Genomic DNA, 18,208 nt, shown 5'->3' on the forward strand with positions numbered 1-18,208 from the left:
TTCAAATGAATATGCAGTCATGATTTCAATTAAATTACCAGAAATGCTTAAGTGCCTTTAATGTATAAACAATACAACTGAAAGAGGAAGTGAACCATCTCTGTTACAATACACATTTCACATAGCACATGAAAAGTAGTGGTTTGATCAAAGGCAGAAGTGGCTATTTCTGCAAAATTAGCAAGGTTTCTGGTTTTACTCTACATGCAAAATGAGAAGCGGGGCCGGGTTATATGTAACAAAGCACTTCAGTGTCTACTCTGCAGGATTACCGAAATCACTGCCTGTGAGGGAGCCTGGAAACTCTGACACCTCTGGAGAGGAACCCCAAATTATAGGAAAGAAACACAAAAGCTAACTGCAAAAGATTCCCACAGTAGAGAGCTTGCTTTTGGGAATGAAAAGTGTTGCAAATCCCATTATAAACTCTCTGTTGAGGGCAGCCTGTCAATCATTCAATACAGCCCTAGTTTCAGTTTGGTTATTTGTACTGAGCCTCAAAACTTATAACAAAATATTATTTACCTTGGTACATTCAGTGCAGCAGCCAGAAAGCCTCCTGGCACTGCCCTGCACGTTCTCCCCATATGCCTTTTTGAAGTGGAAGTTAGACGCTAATGCAGGCTAACCCCTGTCCTTGGCCTGGTTTGAAAAACATGGCCTGAGATGCATTAGTATGAAAAGTGACTGCTGCATATGCTCAGTAACAACGCTGCAAAGCACTTAAATATGGGTTCTGGTCCATGCAGTCAGTTACAACACAGGTGCAGCACATTGATTGATTAAAACCCATCACCCATCCTTCAGAGCAGAGCAATGTGCCACTTACCACATGTGAGTGCAGTGCAAACCTCTCACATGATCCACTTGCAGGAGTGGAGTAATGAAACAATTGAGTAGCTATACTGAGTTCCCCTCTCCTGGCCCGTGAAGGTCAGTCCCTTAGCAAGCGAAGGTTTTTCAGACAATTTCTTCGCCACCCACTGTGCTAACAGAACATTCTTCTAATTTATTATTTGACAAATCAGCAGCAAAGGAAACATTTTGAAAGTGACAAAGGTTCAAAATAGAACCCGAATGAGGCCTGCTGCTTTCCACCCATTCCAGTAGTGTCAAAACAGAGAGTGTCACATGCTGCACCAAGAGCAAACAGGCAGCTCACAACTGGCAGAGCCATGTAGAAACTGGAAGGCTCTCAGGCAGCCCACCCAATACAATACTCTGCAGCTCCAGAGGCAGTGCTTTCTTCTGGTAGCCTTCCTTACAGCTGGGACTACCGACCTCCACGCAGGACACAGAATTATCTCCCATAATGCAACTGGGCCAACCCACATCATATCAAGGCAAAAAAGTCACACTGGGCAGGAGTGTCACAACAAACAGTACAGCTAGCTCATAAAGCATCACCTTGAAATTGACAAAATCTCAGCTTTCATTTAAAAAGTAAGTTTCTATCCTCCTTGTTATGAATAAAAACAAGAAAACGTGAACCTTAAAGACTCAAAGAAGAGGGGGTGCAGACATTTTAAACGCAGCTTAGATCAGGGATGGGCAATCTCAAGCAGTGGGTGGGTCACATGGGTAGCCCTCCTTCACCTCAGTGGTGCAACAGACTGTGGCCCCCTGGGGTTCCACCTGTGGCCCTGCAGCCCTCAGCCTGCTCCACCACCCCAAGTGCTTCTCCTGCATGGGGGTGCTGAAACCCTGCCCTTACCCGCTCCTCTCCTTTCCCTCCCAGCACTTTCAGAGCTATGAATTCTGTCTCCACTCCTCCCCTTCTCTTCCAGAGCTGTGACGTCACAAACAGCTGATTCCCGGCATTCTGGCTCCAAAGGGTGAGGGTAGGAGGACCAGCGATGGAGTGTAAATCAGACAATTTGTGGCTCCAAAAGTTTTGAGAGGAAGAAAGGGGCAAGGGGGGAGCACAGAGGTATGGGGGGAGGTGGGCAGCCAGAAGGCCTGTGGGCCACATGCAGACCTCAGTCAGCAGGTTGCCTGTCATTGGTTTACGTTTTCATTGATTTTTTCTAATACTGGGTTAGCAATATTGGAAGGATCAAACCCCTCCGTTGTTCCTAGATCTGGAAATGAAGCTTTTATTGACAGCTTCACATGCAGTTCACAGAACAGCAGTGTCTCTGACACTTATTCCAGTCACACCAACCAGCACACAATGCACAGAAGTGAGTGCTTCACTCCTCAGAGATTGTTAGTTCTTGTCTCCCCGCACAGATCACAAACAGCAGTGAAAGAGGCGGTCAAATTCCAGGGCAGTGGGAAGACTCAGCGATATGCACTTGACTAAAATGCTTTGTTAGGTCACTGCAGTCCTTCTTCTCAGCTTTACGCAATCCCTTTGTTACAAAAATATACTTACTAATTTTTCTCATTACAAACAAATACAGGCCAAACAAAATGAAACATTCATGTGACTCTTCCAGTAACACACAGAGAACCTTGTTGAAATAGATACCAGGCTGACTCAGTGGGCCAAATTCAGCTCTGGGGGAAGAGATGAAATTCCCATTGATTTTTCGGAGCCTGCATCTTCTTACGCCAGACCTAAAATTTAGTGTGTGTTTTGCAAAGCTTCGAAATGAAACATACCCTGATCCACTCTGCTTCACTGCTAAACATGTGTGTCACAGGCACTACTCCCGTGCATGCCAATTCCAGAACTAGACTGAAAAGCAGAAGAGTTGGAGAAAGCAAACTAGAGAGGAAACAAGAAGGTACCAAACAACCCAAGCTGCTCACCCCCTTACAGACACTCTGACAAGTGGAGACTACACACTGAGCTGGAACACAACTCTTCTTTAAACCATTGAGATCCAGATTAAACCAGGACCACATTTCTTCCTGAGAGCAGGACAGAAATCTCTCACTGTAAAGGAGATGCTGAATGCACATCATCTTCCACTCTCCCAACTACAAATCCTTTGAAAAAGGAAGCTGTCCAAAGACAGGCAGGATGGGGTTTATATAAATATTACATGGGGTTAGACACACTTTTGGTTGCAAGTGGATTAATAAAAGTGATTAAGATCCAAAGCACTTTACAGTTCAGAGGTCAGCAACCAAAGTGAACCTGAAATCCATTTTCCCAAGTTCACATACCCAAACCCTGGAGGTAAGCATGGCTGTGCAGTGTAGATGAGATTAAGCGGTTTTACTCTGAAAAGCTCATCTGGGTTTAGTTAGTCTCCAGGGCCTAATTGTTCCCATCACTGAAGAGCTCACTGGGGACGACCATCTGCTCTCATTAATGCCTCTAGTTCCTAGCAAGAGCTCACCAATAGATTCTTAACTGACCGCTCCTCAAGCTCTCATATGCTGGGGAAAGTTTTAAGTTCTAAAAACATTTAGCTATTAAAGCAATCATCCCATCAATCCTTCCCCAGCCCAGGAAACCACTTCCCATTTGCCACCAACCTGATGGAGCTGCAGCTGCAGGTCATGATTTTCTGTCACTATGGCAACCTGTGCTTCGAGGTCCCGATGAACCGACCTGTACCCAAAATTAGGAGAGCCAATCAGAGTCAGGCAGGGCAGACTGCTTCCAGCCAGGTACAGCCAGAGGCCTGCAGGAAAAGCGGGGAAAGGAAATATGGCAGACAAAGGAAGTGACCACAGTAGCCTTCAACAATTGCTCTTATTGAAATATTTTCATTTCTTTCAAATGCTTTCTCAGAGTTACAGGAACTGTGAGTGGTCATGGCACAAAGCAAGCTGTCAGGAAACAGAAACACTTCCTTATAGGCTGCTTAGCATGCCTTGCTGAGTCCAGCCCAGCCCAGCCCTCCCTGTATGACCCTTTGCTGTGCCTGTCTCTGGCTTTCTCTGCTTGTTACTATGTGTGCTCCTGAGGACACAGTGGTTTTGACATCCTGGGGTAGATCTCATCAGTAACTTTCCCAAGCATAACCTTCATTTTTAAAGCCCAATAAATTGCACCCAGCAGCTCCAACAGTGAAGACTCCAGATATAATCCTAAATGGCTAGTAAAGCAAAGGCCACACAGGAAAGACCTTGGAGAAATGTGTCCAGGCTCTCTCCAGTGACTGGAAAAAGAATTCTTCATCCCCTGGGCCATGCAGATCTGTACAGCAATCCTGACTCAGTTTCCATTCTCCTGCCCCGCTCCCCACAACACAGAGCAATATTCTGGAAACATGAGTATTTCAGTGCTCCCCTAGAAAGATCACATCTGCACAGTAACATGCAACCCCAAAACTTGTCCAGCTATAAAACAATTCCTCTTAGCATTGTCCCCCATGCCCCACATCACCACCATGTTAGCAGATCTGCCCTCTTCAAACAGTGGACTGTGCACTTTGCATTACCACTGTGACATTCTGTGCCATCCCATCCCCCCCCGCCCCCCATGTGTACCAATGAGCTGCCCCTCCCTGCGTGGAGCCAAAGGCCCACTCCACTGGCAACAGCAGGAGCACACAATATGCTAGATCTCGGCTCAGCAGCATTTTTACACATCAGTTTTCCCTTAGTACAGGAAGGAGTGAGCAACTCACTCACACACGTGCTCTCTCTCACCACACACAGCTTGCGAGTGCAGGATAAACAGGCTCAGAACATGAACACTGTGCACTGTGGTGAGCTGGCTCTCGAGTTTCTCGAAGCCTTGGTGTTTAAGGAACAAAACACCCTCACATCTTCAGCACAGCACTTTTACTCCCATACTTTCCCCTGCCTGTTGTGGTTGGGAAGTTCTGCAACTTTGAGTTCTCCACAAATTTTGAATGGGATCAGTGCATGCTGCAGACAGCCTAGCCTTTTCCCTACAGCTTTTAATGGCTTTCAGACCCACTCCACCCAAGCAAAGTTAAAAACCATACCATTGCAGGGGCACAAACCCAGTGTACCCCTTCATCCTGGAGACTAGCTCTAAAAAACCCCTTGGACCAAGAGCTGGTAACTCACATTACCCAGTCCTAAGAACACAGTCGACAAGAGATAGCATCCTGAAGACTGAACAATGGCATTGGCTGGCTCTGGCCCATGAATTCCTACACAATTGTTACCAATAGGACATATACAAATGATCACACCCTCTTGCTCCCATGAGCATCAAGACAATGCAAATTCAAACTGTTCATATTTATAGCACAGCACAATCCAACCTACTGGGATTCCTGGTCCCCAAACAAAGATAGTGGAGAGTACCTCTCCATTCTTCCACGAGACCCATACCCTACAGCCCCAGAGAAACCCACACTCTGCCACATATGAAAGGAATTAGGGCCTGGTGTCATGCAACCAGGGAGAAAGAGAGAGATCACAAGCCCAGGGCCAGTAGATGCAGTAGCCAGGAGGTTCTCCTATGTGTGAAGAGGAGGGTGGAAGAGGCTGCTGCTGGGACAGGTTATACTCTGTCTGAAGGAAGCCACACAGACCACTCACTGAACAGGAGCTGATATAGGGGGGCTGCCTGGTCTCAGCAAAACAGGGTACACAAGTCCTAGGTGTGTCCCTAACAGCAAATGCATTTTCCCAGCCCACAAGTCACACAAAGAACACAGCAGAGAAGCTATAGAATAAAAACCACCTAGTCCCTGAATAGATGAAGGTTTCCTAATTCAGACCAAAAGCACTTCCAAGAATGCCTTGAGTAAGAGGCTGCCGATTCACCGCCTGTTCCTGTAACACGCTCTCCTCCCCCACAGCACCACAAAGCCAGCAGCCTCCCCCGTGCCACTTTCAGTTACACCTTCCACTTCAAGAATGGGAACTGCCCATTCCACAGCCCAAAGAGAGGCTGCCTCCCACCCCCAGGACTGCTCGAAATTTCTGGACACTGTGTACACAGGGCACCCCTGAAATCCCTAAAGGAAAAAAGGAGCTGTGCAGAGAACCAGCACTTCCCACAACCCCTGTTGATTTAGTCAGAGCAGATTCTCAGACAGGGACAGGTTGGTAACAGCAGATATGGAATCTGGAGCTGGGGCAAAGGCAGGAACGGGATGGTAGGAACCCACTGTCAAACCGGTATAGTGACTAATGGGAGAATTTCGTTTCCTCCCTCATCTCATGTAGCCAATGGAGGGAGACCTGCATGCCCTGGTGGAGCCCAGGCTTTGGGAGGTGTCAGGAGGAGTTTGCTCACACAATGACTCAGGAGGGGAAAACCAGGGTTTCTTAATCCTCATTTGGTGCTAATAAAGCACCTTCATCTGGGTCCCCAAGGACACCCACCTGGCACCTGATATGGGCAAGGAAGAGCCCTTAATCTTAAAGAACATGGCTGCTAACAAGAATAGCCCCGAGGGCATTGCAGCAGGAACCACCACAGATCCTCAGACAGTCCTGGAAGTCTCCACAGGTACAAAACCAGCACTGCCCTTAGGCATATGCAGCTGCACAGGCACCACTAATTTGGGACACCAGTGGTGCTCCACATTTAGTAATGTCCTGTGCTGCGTATGCCTGGGGCCACCACTAGTCACTGCCAGCCCCAATTCCCTGGCCTCCACCCCATCCCTGTGCCACCTCCCAGGCCACCAGACCCTGGTCTCCCCACCTCAATCCTCCAGTCCCACCCACCTGCCAGCCCACAGCTCCAGCCAGCTGGTGCCCCTCTGCCTTCCCCCACGCCCCAGGGCACAGCGCTGCTTCATGGCTTGCCCCCCACCCCCGGTCGCACCCACACCCCACAGGGGCTGGAGGGTGCAGGAGCTCAGTTGCATAGGGCACCAAAAATCATAAAGACAGTCCTATAAAGAAGTAACATTTCCATCCAGATTGGCATTACAACTGCACAAGATACAACCGTACTTATTCAGGGCAAGTTTGATCACAGCAGCAGTGGGAAAGCTTGTGCGTGACTGTCCCTAAGGACACCAAGTGTTTAACTGGGCCTTGCTCTGCCAAACTGCAGTAGCACAGAAGAGCCAGACCCTATGGGAGGTTAAAGGGTGCCTTTCGCTGATGGCCAACAAAGGGAGAAAACGCACTGCTCCTGCAGAGAAGCAGGGAGAATCGGGTTGGATCCTGCACGCTGTTGCAAGAGCCCACCTCTAAACCTGGTATTTCAAACTCTGTCTCTGAAGTCCTCTCCTGCCTCCATCCCCCTCTTTCAGCCCATTCTAAGACCTAAGCCTCTCCTGTGATCCTAGGCAGCTGAACCATATATTATCCGAAGATCAGAGGGATAGTCATGTTAGTTTGTATCCACAAAAACAATGAGAAGCTCAGTGGCACCTTATAGACTAACAGATATTTTGGAGCCTCTGATGAAGCAGGCATTTGCCAATAAAAGCTTACACTCCAAAATATCTGTTAGTCTGTAAGGTGCCATAGGACTTCTCGTTATCATCCAAAGAGCTACATGTCAGAAATAGGGACCGCAGATGGCCCTTCTAGCACTCAGAAGGGAAAACGAGATCAACACACCACATTTCTTCAGGTTCACAGCTTTCCCAGCACTGATTCTGCTGAAGCTCTGGAGATTCCTTTGCTCCTGCACAGACGCTAAGGCAACAAACCAGCCTCTAACTCATGTGTATATGGAAAGCTTTGGATTCTCTCTGAGAAAGGAAATCCCAAAGGGTAAGGAACAGCTCCCCAGGTACATTCAGGTTCCTTTGAAAGGCAATGTGATCCTTTCCACCTCAGTCTATGCCTGCCTTGGGGAAATCCCATGCACAAATTTAACATAGTCGAGAAGCACGAGTACCCTACAGACAACTTAGCATGTAATTCTTTGAAACCAAAACACCTTCCTAGTTAAGCAGGGCCAAGTTCTTAGGACTGGCTCTATATACTCTAGGCCCATTGGTAAACATTTTCCTGTGCGTACAGGAAGTAGCATAATCTGTGGCACAGGTATTGCACACACAGGTTAGAGGACCTGGGCACAGAAAGGTCTGCAGCCTGTCTCCATTAATACTCCCAACACTGGCAGCACAGATATGGAAAAACACTTTTCAGTCAAAAGAAAGCATTAGTCAGCAGCTTCCTCTCCCAACACCTCTGAACCCTCTTCCCAGCAACTCTGCAGGAACCGGGGCGGACAGTTGCCGTTCCACAGTCATTAACAGCTACAGTCTTCAGATAGCCAGACATGCTCCATTTCTGGCTTAAAGGACTAGCTGCACCCTTGCAGTGTTCTAAAATGGATTTATGATTTAGTTGGAGTTGGTCCTACTTTGGGCAGGGGGCTGGACTTGATCACCTAGGCTACGTCTACACGTGCACCCAACTTCGAAATAGCTTATTTCGATGTTGCGACATCGAAATAGGCTATTTCGATGAATAACGTCTACACGTCCTCCAGGGCTGGCAACGTCGATGTTCAACTTCGACGTTGCTCAGCCCAACATCGAAATAGGCACAGCGAGGGAACGTCTACACGGCAAAGTAGCACACATCGAAATAAGGGAGCCAGGCACAGCTGCAGACAGGGTCACGGGGCGGACTCAACAGCAAGTCGCTCCCTTAAAGGGCCCCTCCCAGACACACTTTCATTAAACAGTGCAAGATACACAGAGCCAACAACTAGTTGCAGACCCTGTATATGCAGCACGGACCCCCAGCTGCAGCAGCAGCAGCCAGAAGCCCTGGGCTAAGGGCTGCTGCCCACGGTGACCACAGAGCCCCGCAAGGGCTGGAGAGAGAGGATCTCTCAACCCCCCAGCTGATGGCCGCCATGGAGGACCCCGCTATTTCGATGTTGCGGGACGCGGATCGTCTACACGTCCCTACTTCGATGTTGAACGTCGAAGTAGGGCGCTATTCCCATCCCCTCATGGGGTTAGCGACTTCGACGTCTCGCCACCTAACGTCGATTTCAACTTCGAAATAGCGCCCAACACGTGTAGACGTGACGGGCGCTATTTCGAAGTTACTGCCGCTACTTCGAAGTAGCGTGCACGTGTAGACGCAGCTCTAATGAGCATGCCCCTCGGTATTAACAATGGACTAGCTCTTACATGCAATGACCCTGGCATTGTCTGGAGAGGAGACTGTCCCTCCCCATAACCTGACAAAACTGCCAGCTCTATTTAGGAGGCATGGAATAGCAGGGGATGCTGTGGACTGGTTGAAAGCCATCAGCAGATCTGAGTGGAACCAGGGAATGGAACAGAGGAATATCAAACCTTTCCTGCATGATTGTGGCTTAATCTCTCAGGGCCAGTATTCCCCATGTCCAAGATGGGGCTAATACATCCCTACGTCACAGGATGCTGCAAGGTTAAGCTATGAATGTTTGTGAGGAGGTCAAATGCTATGGGATGGGGCAGTACAAAAATCCAGAGAGAAAGAAACATTTTGTAAAGGTGTAAGCTCAGCTTCACACACAGCAGCCTTATGTATGAAAATTACAGCAATTAAACAGGTTTCCATTAGGAAACCCTAATGAATTGCAAACGATTTATGTGTACAACTACTTACAGAGCAGGGAAGTACTGAGTCTCACAGCGCTGGCAAGAGACTACAGAGGAGCTGAAGTAGGGAATTTATGCCCCAATCTGGGCAGTGCTGGACCTATGGACGTGGGCAGTGCTGGACCTATGGACGTGGGCATGCCTGCAGCTACCACATACTGCTCAGAAAGGCTCTGAGGCCACATAGGTTGGCACATGCTTCCTAGGAGGGGCTCTGTGGTAGCAATCTTTCATGTATTCCTTTTAACAGGTCACATATGTTGTCGTCCACTCATCTCTACCTATTCTGCCCTACTATGCCCTGAGCGCTGAACTCTCATATACATGCTCCTATGTATCCCCAGCTCTCCATTAGGTTTGTAAAGATGGTCAGGAACCCATTCCTACACGGCCCAGATAAGCCAGAACATCAGTGCCATTGCTGGCTCACTGCAGCTTTTGTTTCCACCGAAAATCCTGCCAATTTCCTGCACTCTAATCCCTTTTGCATCCTTACAACAGGATTTACTGCATCACTTCCTGTTCTGTAAATGGGTTAGATCAATGCAACAGGAAACTGAGAAACTATGAATCAGAACTGCTACCACTGTCATGAGTGGAACCAGATGCCTCCTCTTCTCCCCCACCAAGTGTAGTCTAAACCATTCCCTCTCACTCCCACCCACATGACTGTGAGAGGAAAAGTAATTTTGCAACTTATTACAGCGCACAACACCATGATTCCTCTACCCTAGGAAGAGGCCAGTTTTGGGAGTAGGGAGCTCAGCCCATCCTTGACTTGCCAATAGTAATTGCTTCTAGTCACTATGGACGTGGGACTAGACTGGACAAGATGAAAGATCGATTTCCATCCTCAGCCCCCCCATCTTTCTGATTTTCAGGTTTGCACTTGGTTTGTGAATAGCATGTGGTGACAGGAATGAAGGGCTTAGGATTGGATGAAGTCCCCAGGCAGCTTCTTTCTAACTTCATACTCTGTAACTATGCTAACCTTCAATCCTTCTACAGAAGGCTGCCTGAGGACAGGCTGTCTCACCTTTAGCATGGAATGTCCATCCGTTCCTGATGTACTCCAGCAGTCGGACCCGACCTTGCTGGCCAAGGCAGCAAAGCGCACTGTAAAACTGATGTTCAATGTAAACATAAGCAGAAGGAATGGCACCTGCCACCCCTTTGGCACCAAAGAACCCGTTCACCTCAGGTGAGGCCAGTAGAATCTGATAGTCAGCCTTGGTGCCCAGAACAAGATCCATGTAGGGTTGCGTGAGGTTAAAGTAGCCAGTAGTGAGGTATATTCTGGCACCTTGTTCTGCTTCTGTCAGCAAAGTCTCTGTGACCATCTCATCTATTTGAATCCCAAAGGGTTTCATTTGAACAAGTGGATAAATCCAGGTATCTGGTTCTGGTTTAGGGTCTTGCTGGGGCAATAACGGATCCCCTTCTAACCTCCTTCCATGGAAAGTCTGTGTGCGGAGGCATTCTTGTCGTGCCCTAGCAGAGCTGATCACTTCCATGACTCTCCTGTTTGCCACTTCGCAGTATGCCATCTTGTCCCCTGAATAACAACAAGAAGGAATATCTTATAGACTACAGAGCAGGGATACTTGGGGAGCTGCCAGAGGCTCTTGAATGTGTCTACTGAGGCTTTTTGCAGCATGCAACATTAAAGCAGTGTGATTTCTTATTAACCAATCTACATTATTAACCAGTCAGGCCGCTTTTACAATGTAATTACCTAACTGTAGTTGATATAACAATGCTCGGTCATCTTGCATTTTGTTACCATTCTTGACATCCAATTTGTGTCCACTTATTCTTTTGCACAGACAGTCCAATTTGTCCAGTCTACATGGCAGGGGGTATTGCTGGCATATACCACATTACCAGACGTGCAGGTGATTGAGCCTTTAATGGGATGGCTGATGTGGCTAGGTCCTGTGATGGTGTTACTAGGATAGATGTGTGGACAGAGCTGAAAACTGGGTTTGTTGGGTTTGTGTTTCTGCTGTGGAACATGGGCACAAATCAGACATTAAGAATAGTAACATCCAAATAACAGTGGAAGAACATTCTAACCTCCCTGGGCACACAGTTACAGACCTGAAAGTTTCCGTTAGACAAAAGAATTTCAAAAACAGGCTACAACCGAAACTGCTGAGCTCGGATTGTTATGCAAATTTGACACCATCAGAAAGGGTCTGAAGCTCTGATGTAACACTCTGATCTCCCTATCCCTACTGTTTCCTTTTCCTTCATTTCATGCATCTGATGAAGCAGAGTTGCAACTTATAAAAGCTTATGCCATAATCAAATTGTTAGTCTTGAAAGTGCCATGGGACTCCTAGTTGTTATGGCTGAGCAGACTAACTGGGCTACTTCTGAAACCTGTGTACAGGTTCAACCTCTCTAATCTGGAACTCTCATCTGGTAAACTCCATAATCCAGCATGATTTTAGTTAGCTGGACGACCACTTATCATGGGTATGGCCAAGTTTCCCAGGGTCCCATAAAGTTGGTTTACAGCCACCAGTCCTGGCTCTCAGTGTTCCGTGCTGTTATTTACCTTAAATGTCTTCTAAGGGCCCAGTAAGCAATGGAAGTGTTGACAACGTGCTAGAAAATATTGACCTCTCATGGTCCGACAAATTTACTTGTCCAGCACCAGTTAGATCCCGAGCAGAAAACCTGTGACAGTTTTAAAGCCCTCACATTGCCAGAGTGATTTAAAGGCAGCTCAGGATAAATGACAGTAAGGAAATTCTCAGAAAGATCTTGTGCCTTTTCACCTTTCTCCCCTGTGCCAAAGTGACACAATGGGATGAGGTTATAGTTCAGGATTTTTTTTTACTTACCCATTAAAACAAAAAGACTGAGGGCAAATAAAACATTTACCAAGCAGTCAATAAAACGTAAGGACATCAAAACCAAGTACTTCCCAGAGCACCCCGCCAGGTCTGGGACAACGGTTAGCAAAATGGACTGACTTGTGTGTGAAAGTGCGAGGTATTTTTATCTCCCTCTATGATGTTCTGTAATGTAATTTAAATGAAAATCCAGGATTATCACTGGAACAAAGGGTATTAGTTACCGAGGCTTAGTAACTTAAATGTTGATTTGTTTAGAAAATGCTGAATACTTAATGACTTTTTTCTGTATTGTAACTTTAATAAATCATCAAAACAAACAAACTGGTAGGATTATACTGCATTATTCTGACAAATAAAATATGCTGAATTTTGACATTTTTGGGGACAGAACCCACATTCTGGAAGATAACAGGGAGCTACACAGTAAGGAGATACTCCTCCTTTGTTCAAGAGGGGTTTTCTTTTTGATCCTCCTTTGGCAGGTTTGTCCTACCTTCCAAGTCACAGTGGGCAGGATGAGCTGAAAGTATCCTTTGCTACCAGCCCCCTTGGAGTGACACAGAACATTTAGTACAGCCCTTTAATACTATCTACCCACCGAAGAATGTTTAGGTCTATAGTACCAGAGAAAGTTGAACTAAGGATACACAGCTCCAGCTACGAGAATAGCGACATACCTTAGGGCGCATTTCTGCTGCATCCCCACTACAGGAGGTCAGTGGGGGTATTCTTACTCCTTGCCACCCAGTGAAGTATCGAGGTAGACAGGGTCACCATCAGCAGTCGATTTAGCAGATCCTTACTAGACCTGTTAAATCAAACCCCAGAAGATCGATGCCCCTGTCATGTGACAGAACTTTATATTGGATAGGGAAGCCGTTTTGTGTGTCTCTTGTATCTATGGGCCCCAGTGTTTGGGGAGGGAGGAGGGAGGTGTCTAATGAAAGCTGAGGACGCCCTGAGTCTGTGTATGCTACTGATATGCCTGTCTCACGTTTGTAAGTAGAGTTAAGAGAGTTACAGAGCTAAAATCTATAAAGGTGTTCAGAGCCAAGGTTACACAATGGGAGGCTCTCCAGCCAGGGTACTTGACTGAGACAAGGGAACACAGCATCTCAGGGATTTGAGACAGTCTCCAAGGATTCATCCAATGGTGGTTTGCCATGACAAACTACCTGGGTGAAGTGGGGCAGACTCTCTAGTGCCTGATGGGAAGGAGAAAGGGCTTTGTCCCTGAATACAAATGAGAACCATGAAGTGGACCTAGCAGTGTCCATCTTGGACTTGATCTTGGTTCTTTGATCAGGTTTCAAGGATCAATGTTCCAGAATGCTGAACCCAGCTGGCCAGACCTACAGTTCTCCAGTAATTAAAACTATGTAACCTGGGATTTTACCCCTCATGAGATGGACTTTCAGAGTCTCTCAAGAATCAGCAGATAACACCACTGGCTGCATCAATAGTTGTTATGTGAAGCCGTATGTAAAGTATCACTTTAACCATTTTTCTCTCTAACCATGTTTTCTTTCTTTCTTGTTAATAAGCCTTTAGATGTTTAGATCTGAAGGATTGGTAAGCATGTGGTTTTGGGTAAGATCCAAGTACATATTGACCAGGGACTGTGGCTGGACACTTTGGGGCCAGAAGGAATCTGTGTGGAGTTGGTGAAATAGGTTCAATAACTGCCCACCTTAGTTTGGGGTTACTGGTCTGGGCTGGTACAGCAGCTGGGAAGTCTGTGGGTTTGCTTGTATGGCTTCTGGCTGGCCAGGGGGGTGGCAGAGGTACATTTGTGGCTGATTGGGTTTGCCTTAGCGAGAAGGAAATCCCAGCCTGGGGCTGTAAATGGCCTGGTTTTAAGCAAAGATACCCTAGATTGATTTCTCTAGCTGTGCCCAGAAACCCTGTCATATTACAGTCCCACGCCCTGATCTCCAGGTTAGAGAAGGCAAGCCCTTGGGCTTAAAGATTAGTCCCAGACTCCGAGGCTGTAAAACAAGCTGATGAAAACTGACAGGTTTACAAGGGTGTGCACCTGCTCCAAACAACTAGAAAGGACTGACACAAACTAGCTCAGCTTCTGAAGCAATCTATATCCACTGGAAGCAAGAATTCCAAGTGTGGAAGAGCTGTGTCTAGGCAACTCTAAGCGGTCTGTGAAGCATGTGAATGATAAACACAATAAAGAGTCTTACTGTAAAAGGCCATTTATCTGGTTAGACACAGCAAACAAAAATTTGTATGCTACCCCCAAAAAAGAATGTCCCAGCTCAAACCTGAGAAGGGCTGGGCTCTTTCAGACATGCTTGTCTCCAGATTATCCCACACAAGTTCAGCCTCCAGGAGGGTTTTCACTGATCACTGGGATAAACCTATTCTTATTACATATGGCTCTGAAAAGCACCACATCAGAATGCTACTGAAATTTAAGCCACTCTGCTGCCAGGAAGCAGCTTTGCTAGTTGGCAGTTCTTCAATTAGGTTTCCTCATGGAAGCCTGCATTAGTCCGGAGAACCTTGTACAAGTTCTTAGTACTGCTTCCATAAGACACAGAGTCCAAGGTTCTACACAACACACTATGTAATACATATCCTGCCCACAGCATAAACTTCTACACACACACACACACACACACACCCTGTTACCAGAGTACCACATGTTATCTGAAACATTCTCCCCTGCTGTCTGCCCATTCCTCACCATAGGGGTCAGGCCTCCTTTCTACAGGGTACTTATCTGAAAGCCAAGAATGCCATCCACTGAAAGCAGACTGAGTCATACACCCAGAGCCATCCTGTACCTAGGAAGGTGCCAGACAGCCCAGGCGCCACACTGTTAGGAGCCCTGCAGCAGCCTGAAGGATTATCTGGGGCCCAGTAATCTCCCATCTCGTGTCACTAAGGGGACTGGAAGGAAGGGGGTGAGACCTGGGGGAAGGAGTGGAGTGGGGGCAGGGTAGGGGTGAGACAGAGAGAGAGGAGTTGAGGCCTGTGGCAGGAGAGTTGTCCCAGGTCCTGCACTGTCTGAGCCCCATGCCCCACTAGCGATAGGCCTGCATACACCCCTCAAGATATTTAGAGGGAATTACTTTAATATAGATAAACATCTTGGAAAGAGTACTAGCCTCTTGCTTCAGGAACTGGATCAACTTCTAGCTAGTGGGGTTAAGAAGTGCACCCTACAGGTGGGTTATTCTATGACCACCTCTACAGTTCCTTACACCTACCTCTGCGGCTACTAGTACTGGCTGCTCTCAGAGACAAGACACTGGGCAAGACAGCCCTCTGGGCTGATCCGGGCTCCTAATTCCTAGTAATCTTGATCTGCAACAGGTGGGATGGAAGGGGATTCCCCACTCCCAGCTGACAAACATTAAACCTTCAATGATTCCTAAAGTATTTGAAGTCAGATCCACCTTCTCCCATCCCTTCCCACTATTACTCCCTTCTTCACCTGGACCACATCACCTTCATCTGACAGGTAAGGTTACTCTCTCATACCTTGGTAAGGATGCACCATCCCTGCCATCATTTGGACTGTATCATCTTGCTGTAACTGTAGTGACAAATCTCCAATTGCATCCACTAGTTCAGCGAAGAAGTCTGCAATCTCAGGAGAGTCCTGTAGGAACACATAGCGGTCCTGACGATTGGTGAAGTACGAGTCACTCAAGTTTGCACTAGGGGAGGAGAGGAGGGTCAGAATGCCAGGATAAAGCGTACGACCACGTTATCCTTCTTGCGATTCTCATTGCACAGTCCTGGATATGGCTGAGGAATGACAATACAAAATGCCCTCAGTGCAGTTTTAAAGAATATTCCCCAACAGGTATTTATTTTTTGTATTATCCTAGCACCTACGAGCCCTGTTCATGGACCTAGCACCATCATGTTAGGCGCTGTACAAACACAGAACAAGATCGCCATTCCAAATAGCTTACCATGAAGGTCTCAAACCCAGTGCCACTAAGGCGGAAAAGAGCCACAAAAGCAAGATGCAAAGAGGTTTCCCTCCGAGTCCTGTGACAGTTGCAACACCACAGCGCTCACTCCAGCAGCAGACGCAGATTCCAAATGAAAACAAACAATGCTGTCGTCAGCCTATGTTGATGCAAGGCAGCAATATGCATTTTCAGCTCTACTAGTGCTGCTTCTTTACTATGTCCTGGACTGGACCTCCCTCTAGAACTGCTTGGGATTCAGGAATCCCTCTCCATCCAAATGAGAGAGAGAGTACGCAGAAGGAGGAACAGAGGCAGGACTCACCCGCTCAGGATCACGTTATTATCAAAGAGGTACACCTTGATGTGCTGCAGCCCAATAGTTTCATTGAAACGCTCAGGGATTAAGAACTTGAGAAGCCCACGCAGACTTGGAGTGTGGAAGAGGGACACACGGACTTGCTCTGGAAACCGTCTCAGCAGTGGAAGTAGCATAGTTCGAGAGTTCTTCCTGCCTGAGAGACAGAGGGAACAGTTATACAGGGAGCCACACTTCTGTCACAGAGCTGCTAGCCAAGAACCCCACAAGAGGGCACATTCCACCTCCTTCCTCTGGCAGGTGGACGTTGCCGTCCCCAGGATCTGCTGCCTTACTTGCTTGACATTTTGAGAGGGCTTCTATATTACTGTTACTGTGATACAACCAGCATGCCAAGGCCACTGGCAAGTGGGCTTTATAAACTTCCTAGCAGGATGGACACATTCAGGCTTCTTCACTTAGCTGTATGTAACAGTAACTGTGCTGGAGAGAGGGCTTACTACATCACCACTTCTGCCAACACAACTCTCCTCGACAAGGGGAAGCAGCAAGAGAGAGAAATGGAGTGAAGGCCACTGACACAGGAAAAGGAGTTAGTGGGTTTACCTGGGCAAGGTTTTAATGCTCTCACCATTTATTTTCTGAAGTACTATTGCTGTTTGGAAGTGTAACTTGGAATACAAAGCAACTGTATTTTGATGGACTGTGGTTCACAGCAGAACAGAGCTGGTTTCATAACAGAGCAGATTTTAAATCCGAGGGGTTTGATGAGCTATTTTTAGAGTGAAGAACAACAAATTCATCAGACCAATCCAGTTTGCTTCCTCTAAACAAGCCTCTGAAGTGGGTGGGAGGAAGGAGGCATGTAACACCTACCTCGAGATCCCCTTGTAAAATCTAGGAGAATGGAAACTCTGAAGTCAGAAGGCCTGCCTGCCTGCAGTGACCTCTCCAGCGTTCCTTCGATACAATCCACCTGAGTGGGAAGAGTCACGCTGCACGTTACCCAGAGTAAATGAAACCCTACACTATCCCTTGTATAACTCAGGGAGCCAGCTTCTGCAAAAGCCTGCAGGCCTCCCTATGAATCTTCTCCAGTGATCCACCTTTCTAATTTATACCTAACCTCTTTTGGACAGTGATCTTTATACACAAATATATATTTGTCTTCACACAAAGCATTACTCAAGCCCCTGAGCTCCAGCTATACACAGTGAGAGTCATCCAACCTCATTCCTAACTCAGAGACTTCCACTGTCATCCAAAAGGGGAGGGAGCTGTCCCCATGAGCTGCAGAGTCCTGTGTACAAATATTAAATCTGTTACATACCCACAAAGAAAACTAATAAATCAATGCCCATGATAATCTACCCACCTGCCCATCCTCCCAGTGGAGTTTGTGTACCAAGATACAGAATGACTGCAGGACTCAAAGCTCTTTGCAGAGAGAAGACTTGTTTCCAGTGAGAAAAGGCAGGGAGAAGATAAAACAATGAGGCAGAACACTGACTCTCCCTTACTATGATTGGCTGACAAGTTGTATGCACACAGACCACATTTTGACACCTGCATGCCATAGCCAGTGGACTACCACATTGGCCTCACTGAAACTTCATTCACTCTTTTCAAGGCAAGTGCTAGGGTAAGAGCATAAACCACCACACAGCAGGAGAAAAT

General features: G+C 47.1%; 1 protein-coding gene across 8 annotated transcripts in view; it reads right to left on the reverse strand.

The window, feature by feature from the left end:
• PGS1 (phosphatidylglycerophosphate synthase 1) overlaps positions 1–18,208 on the reverse strand; it is a 133,284-nt gene that overhangs the window by 92,852 nt on the left and 22,224 nt on the right. For all 8 annotated transcript variants that reach the window (XR_012648241.1, XM_075014439.1, XM_075014438.1 and 5 more), the window contains 5 exons: positions 17,408–17,507; positions 16,538–16,727; positions 15,773–15,951; positions 10,441–10,959; positions 3,433–3,581 (listed from right to left, as the gene is read on the reverse strand). Coding sequence is in view for 7 of the 8 variants with exons in the window: in XM_075014439.1 (XP_074870540.1) it covers positions 3,433–3,581; positions 10,441–10,959; positions 15,773–15,951; positions 16,538–16,727; positions 17,408–17,507 (1,137 nt within the window). In the remaining variant the exon portion in view is untranslated. The remainder of the gene's footprint in view (positions 1–3,432; positions 3,582–10,440; positions 10,960–15,772; positions 15,952–16,537; positions 16,728–17,407; positions 17,508–18,208) is intronic.

The sequence above is a fragment of the Carettochelys insculpta genome, chromosome 20 (genome assembly GCF_033958435.1).
Source record: "Carettochelys insculpta isolate YL-2023 chromosome 20, ASM3395843v1, whole genome shotgun sequence".
Lineage (NCBI taxonomy): Eukaryota > Metazoa > Chordata > Testudines > Carettochelyidae > Carettochelys > Carettochelys insculpta.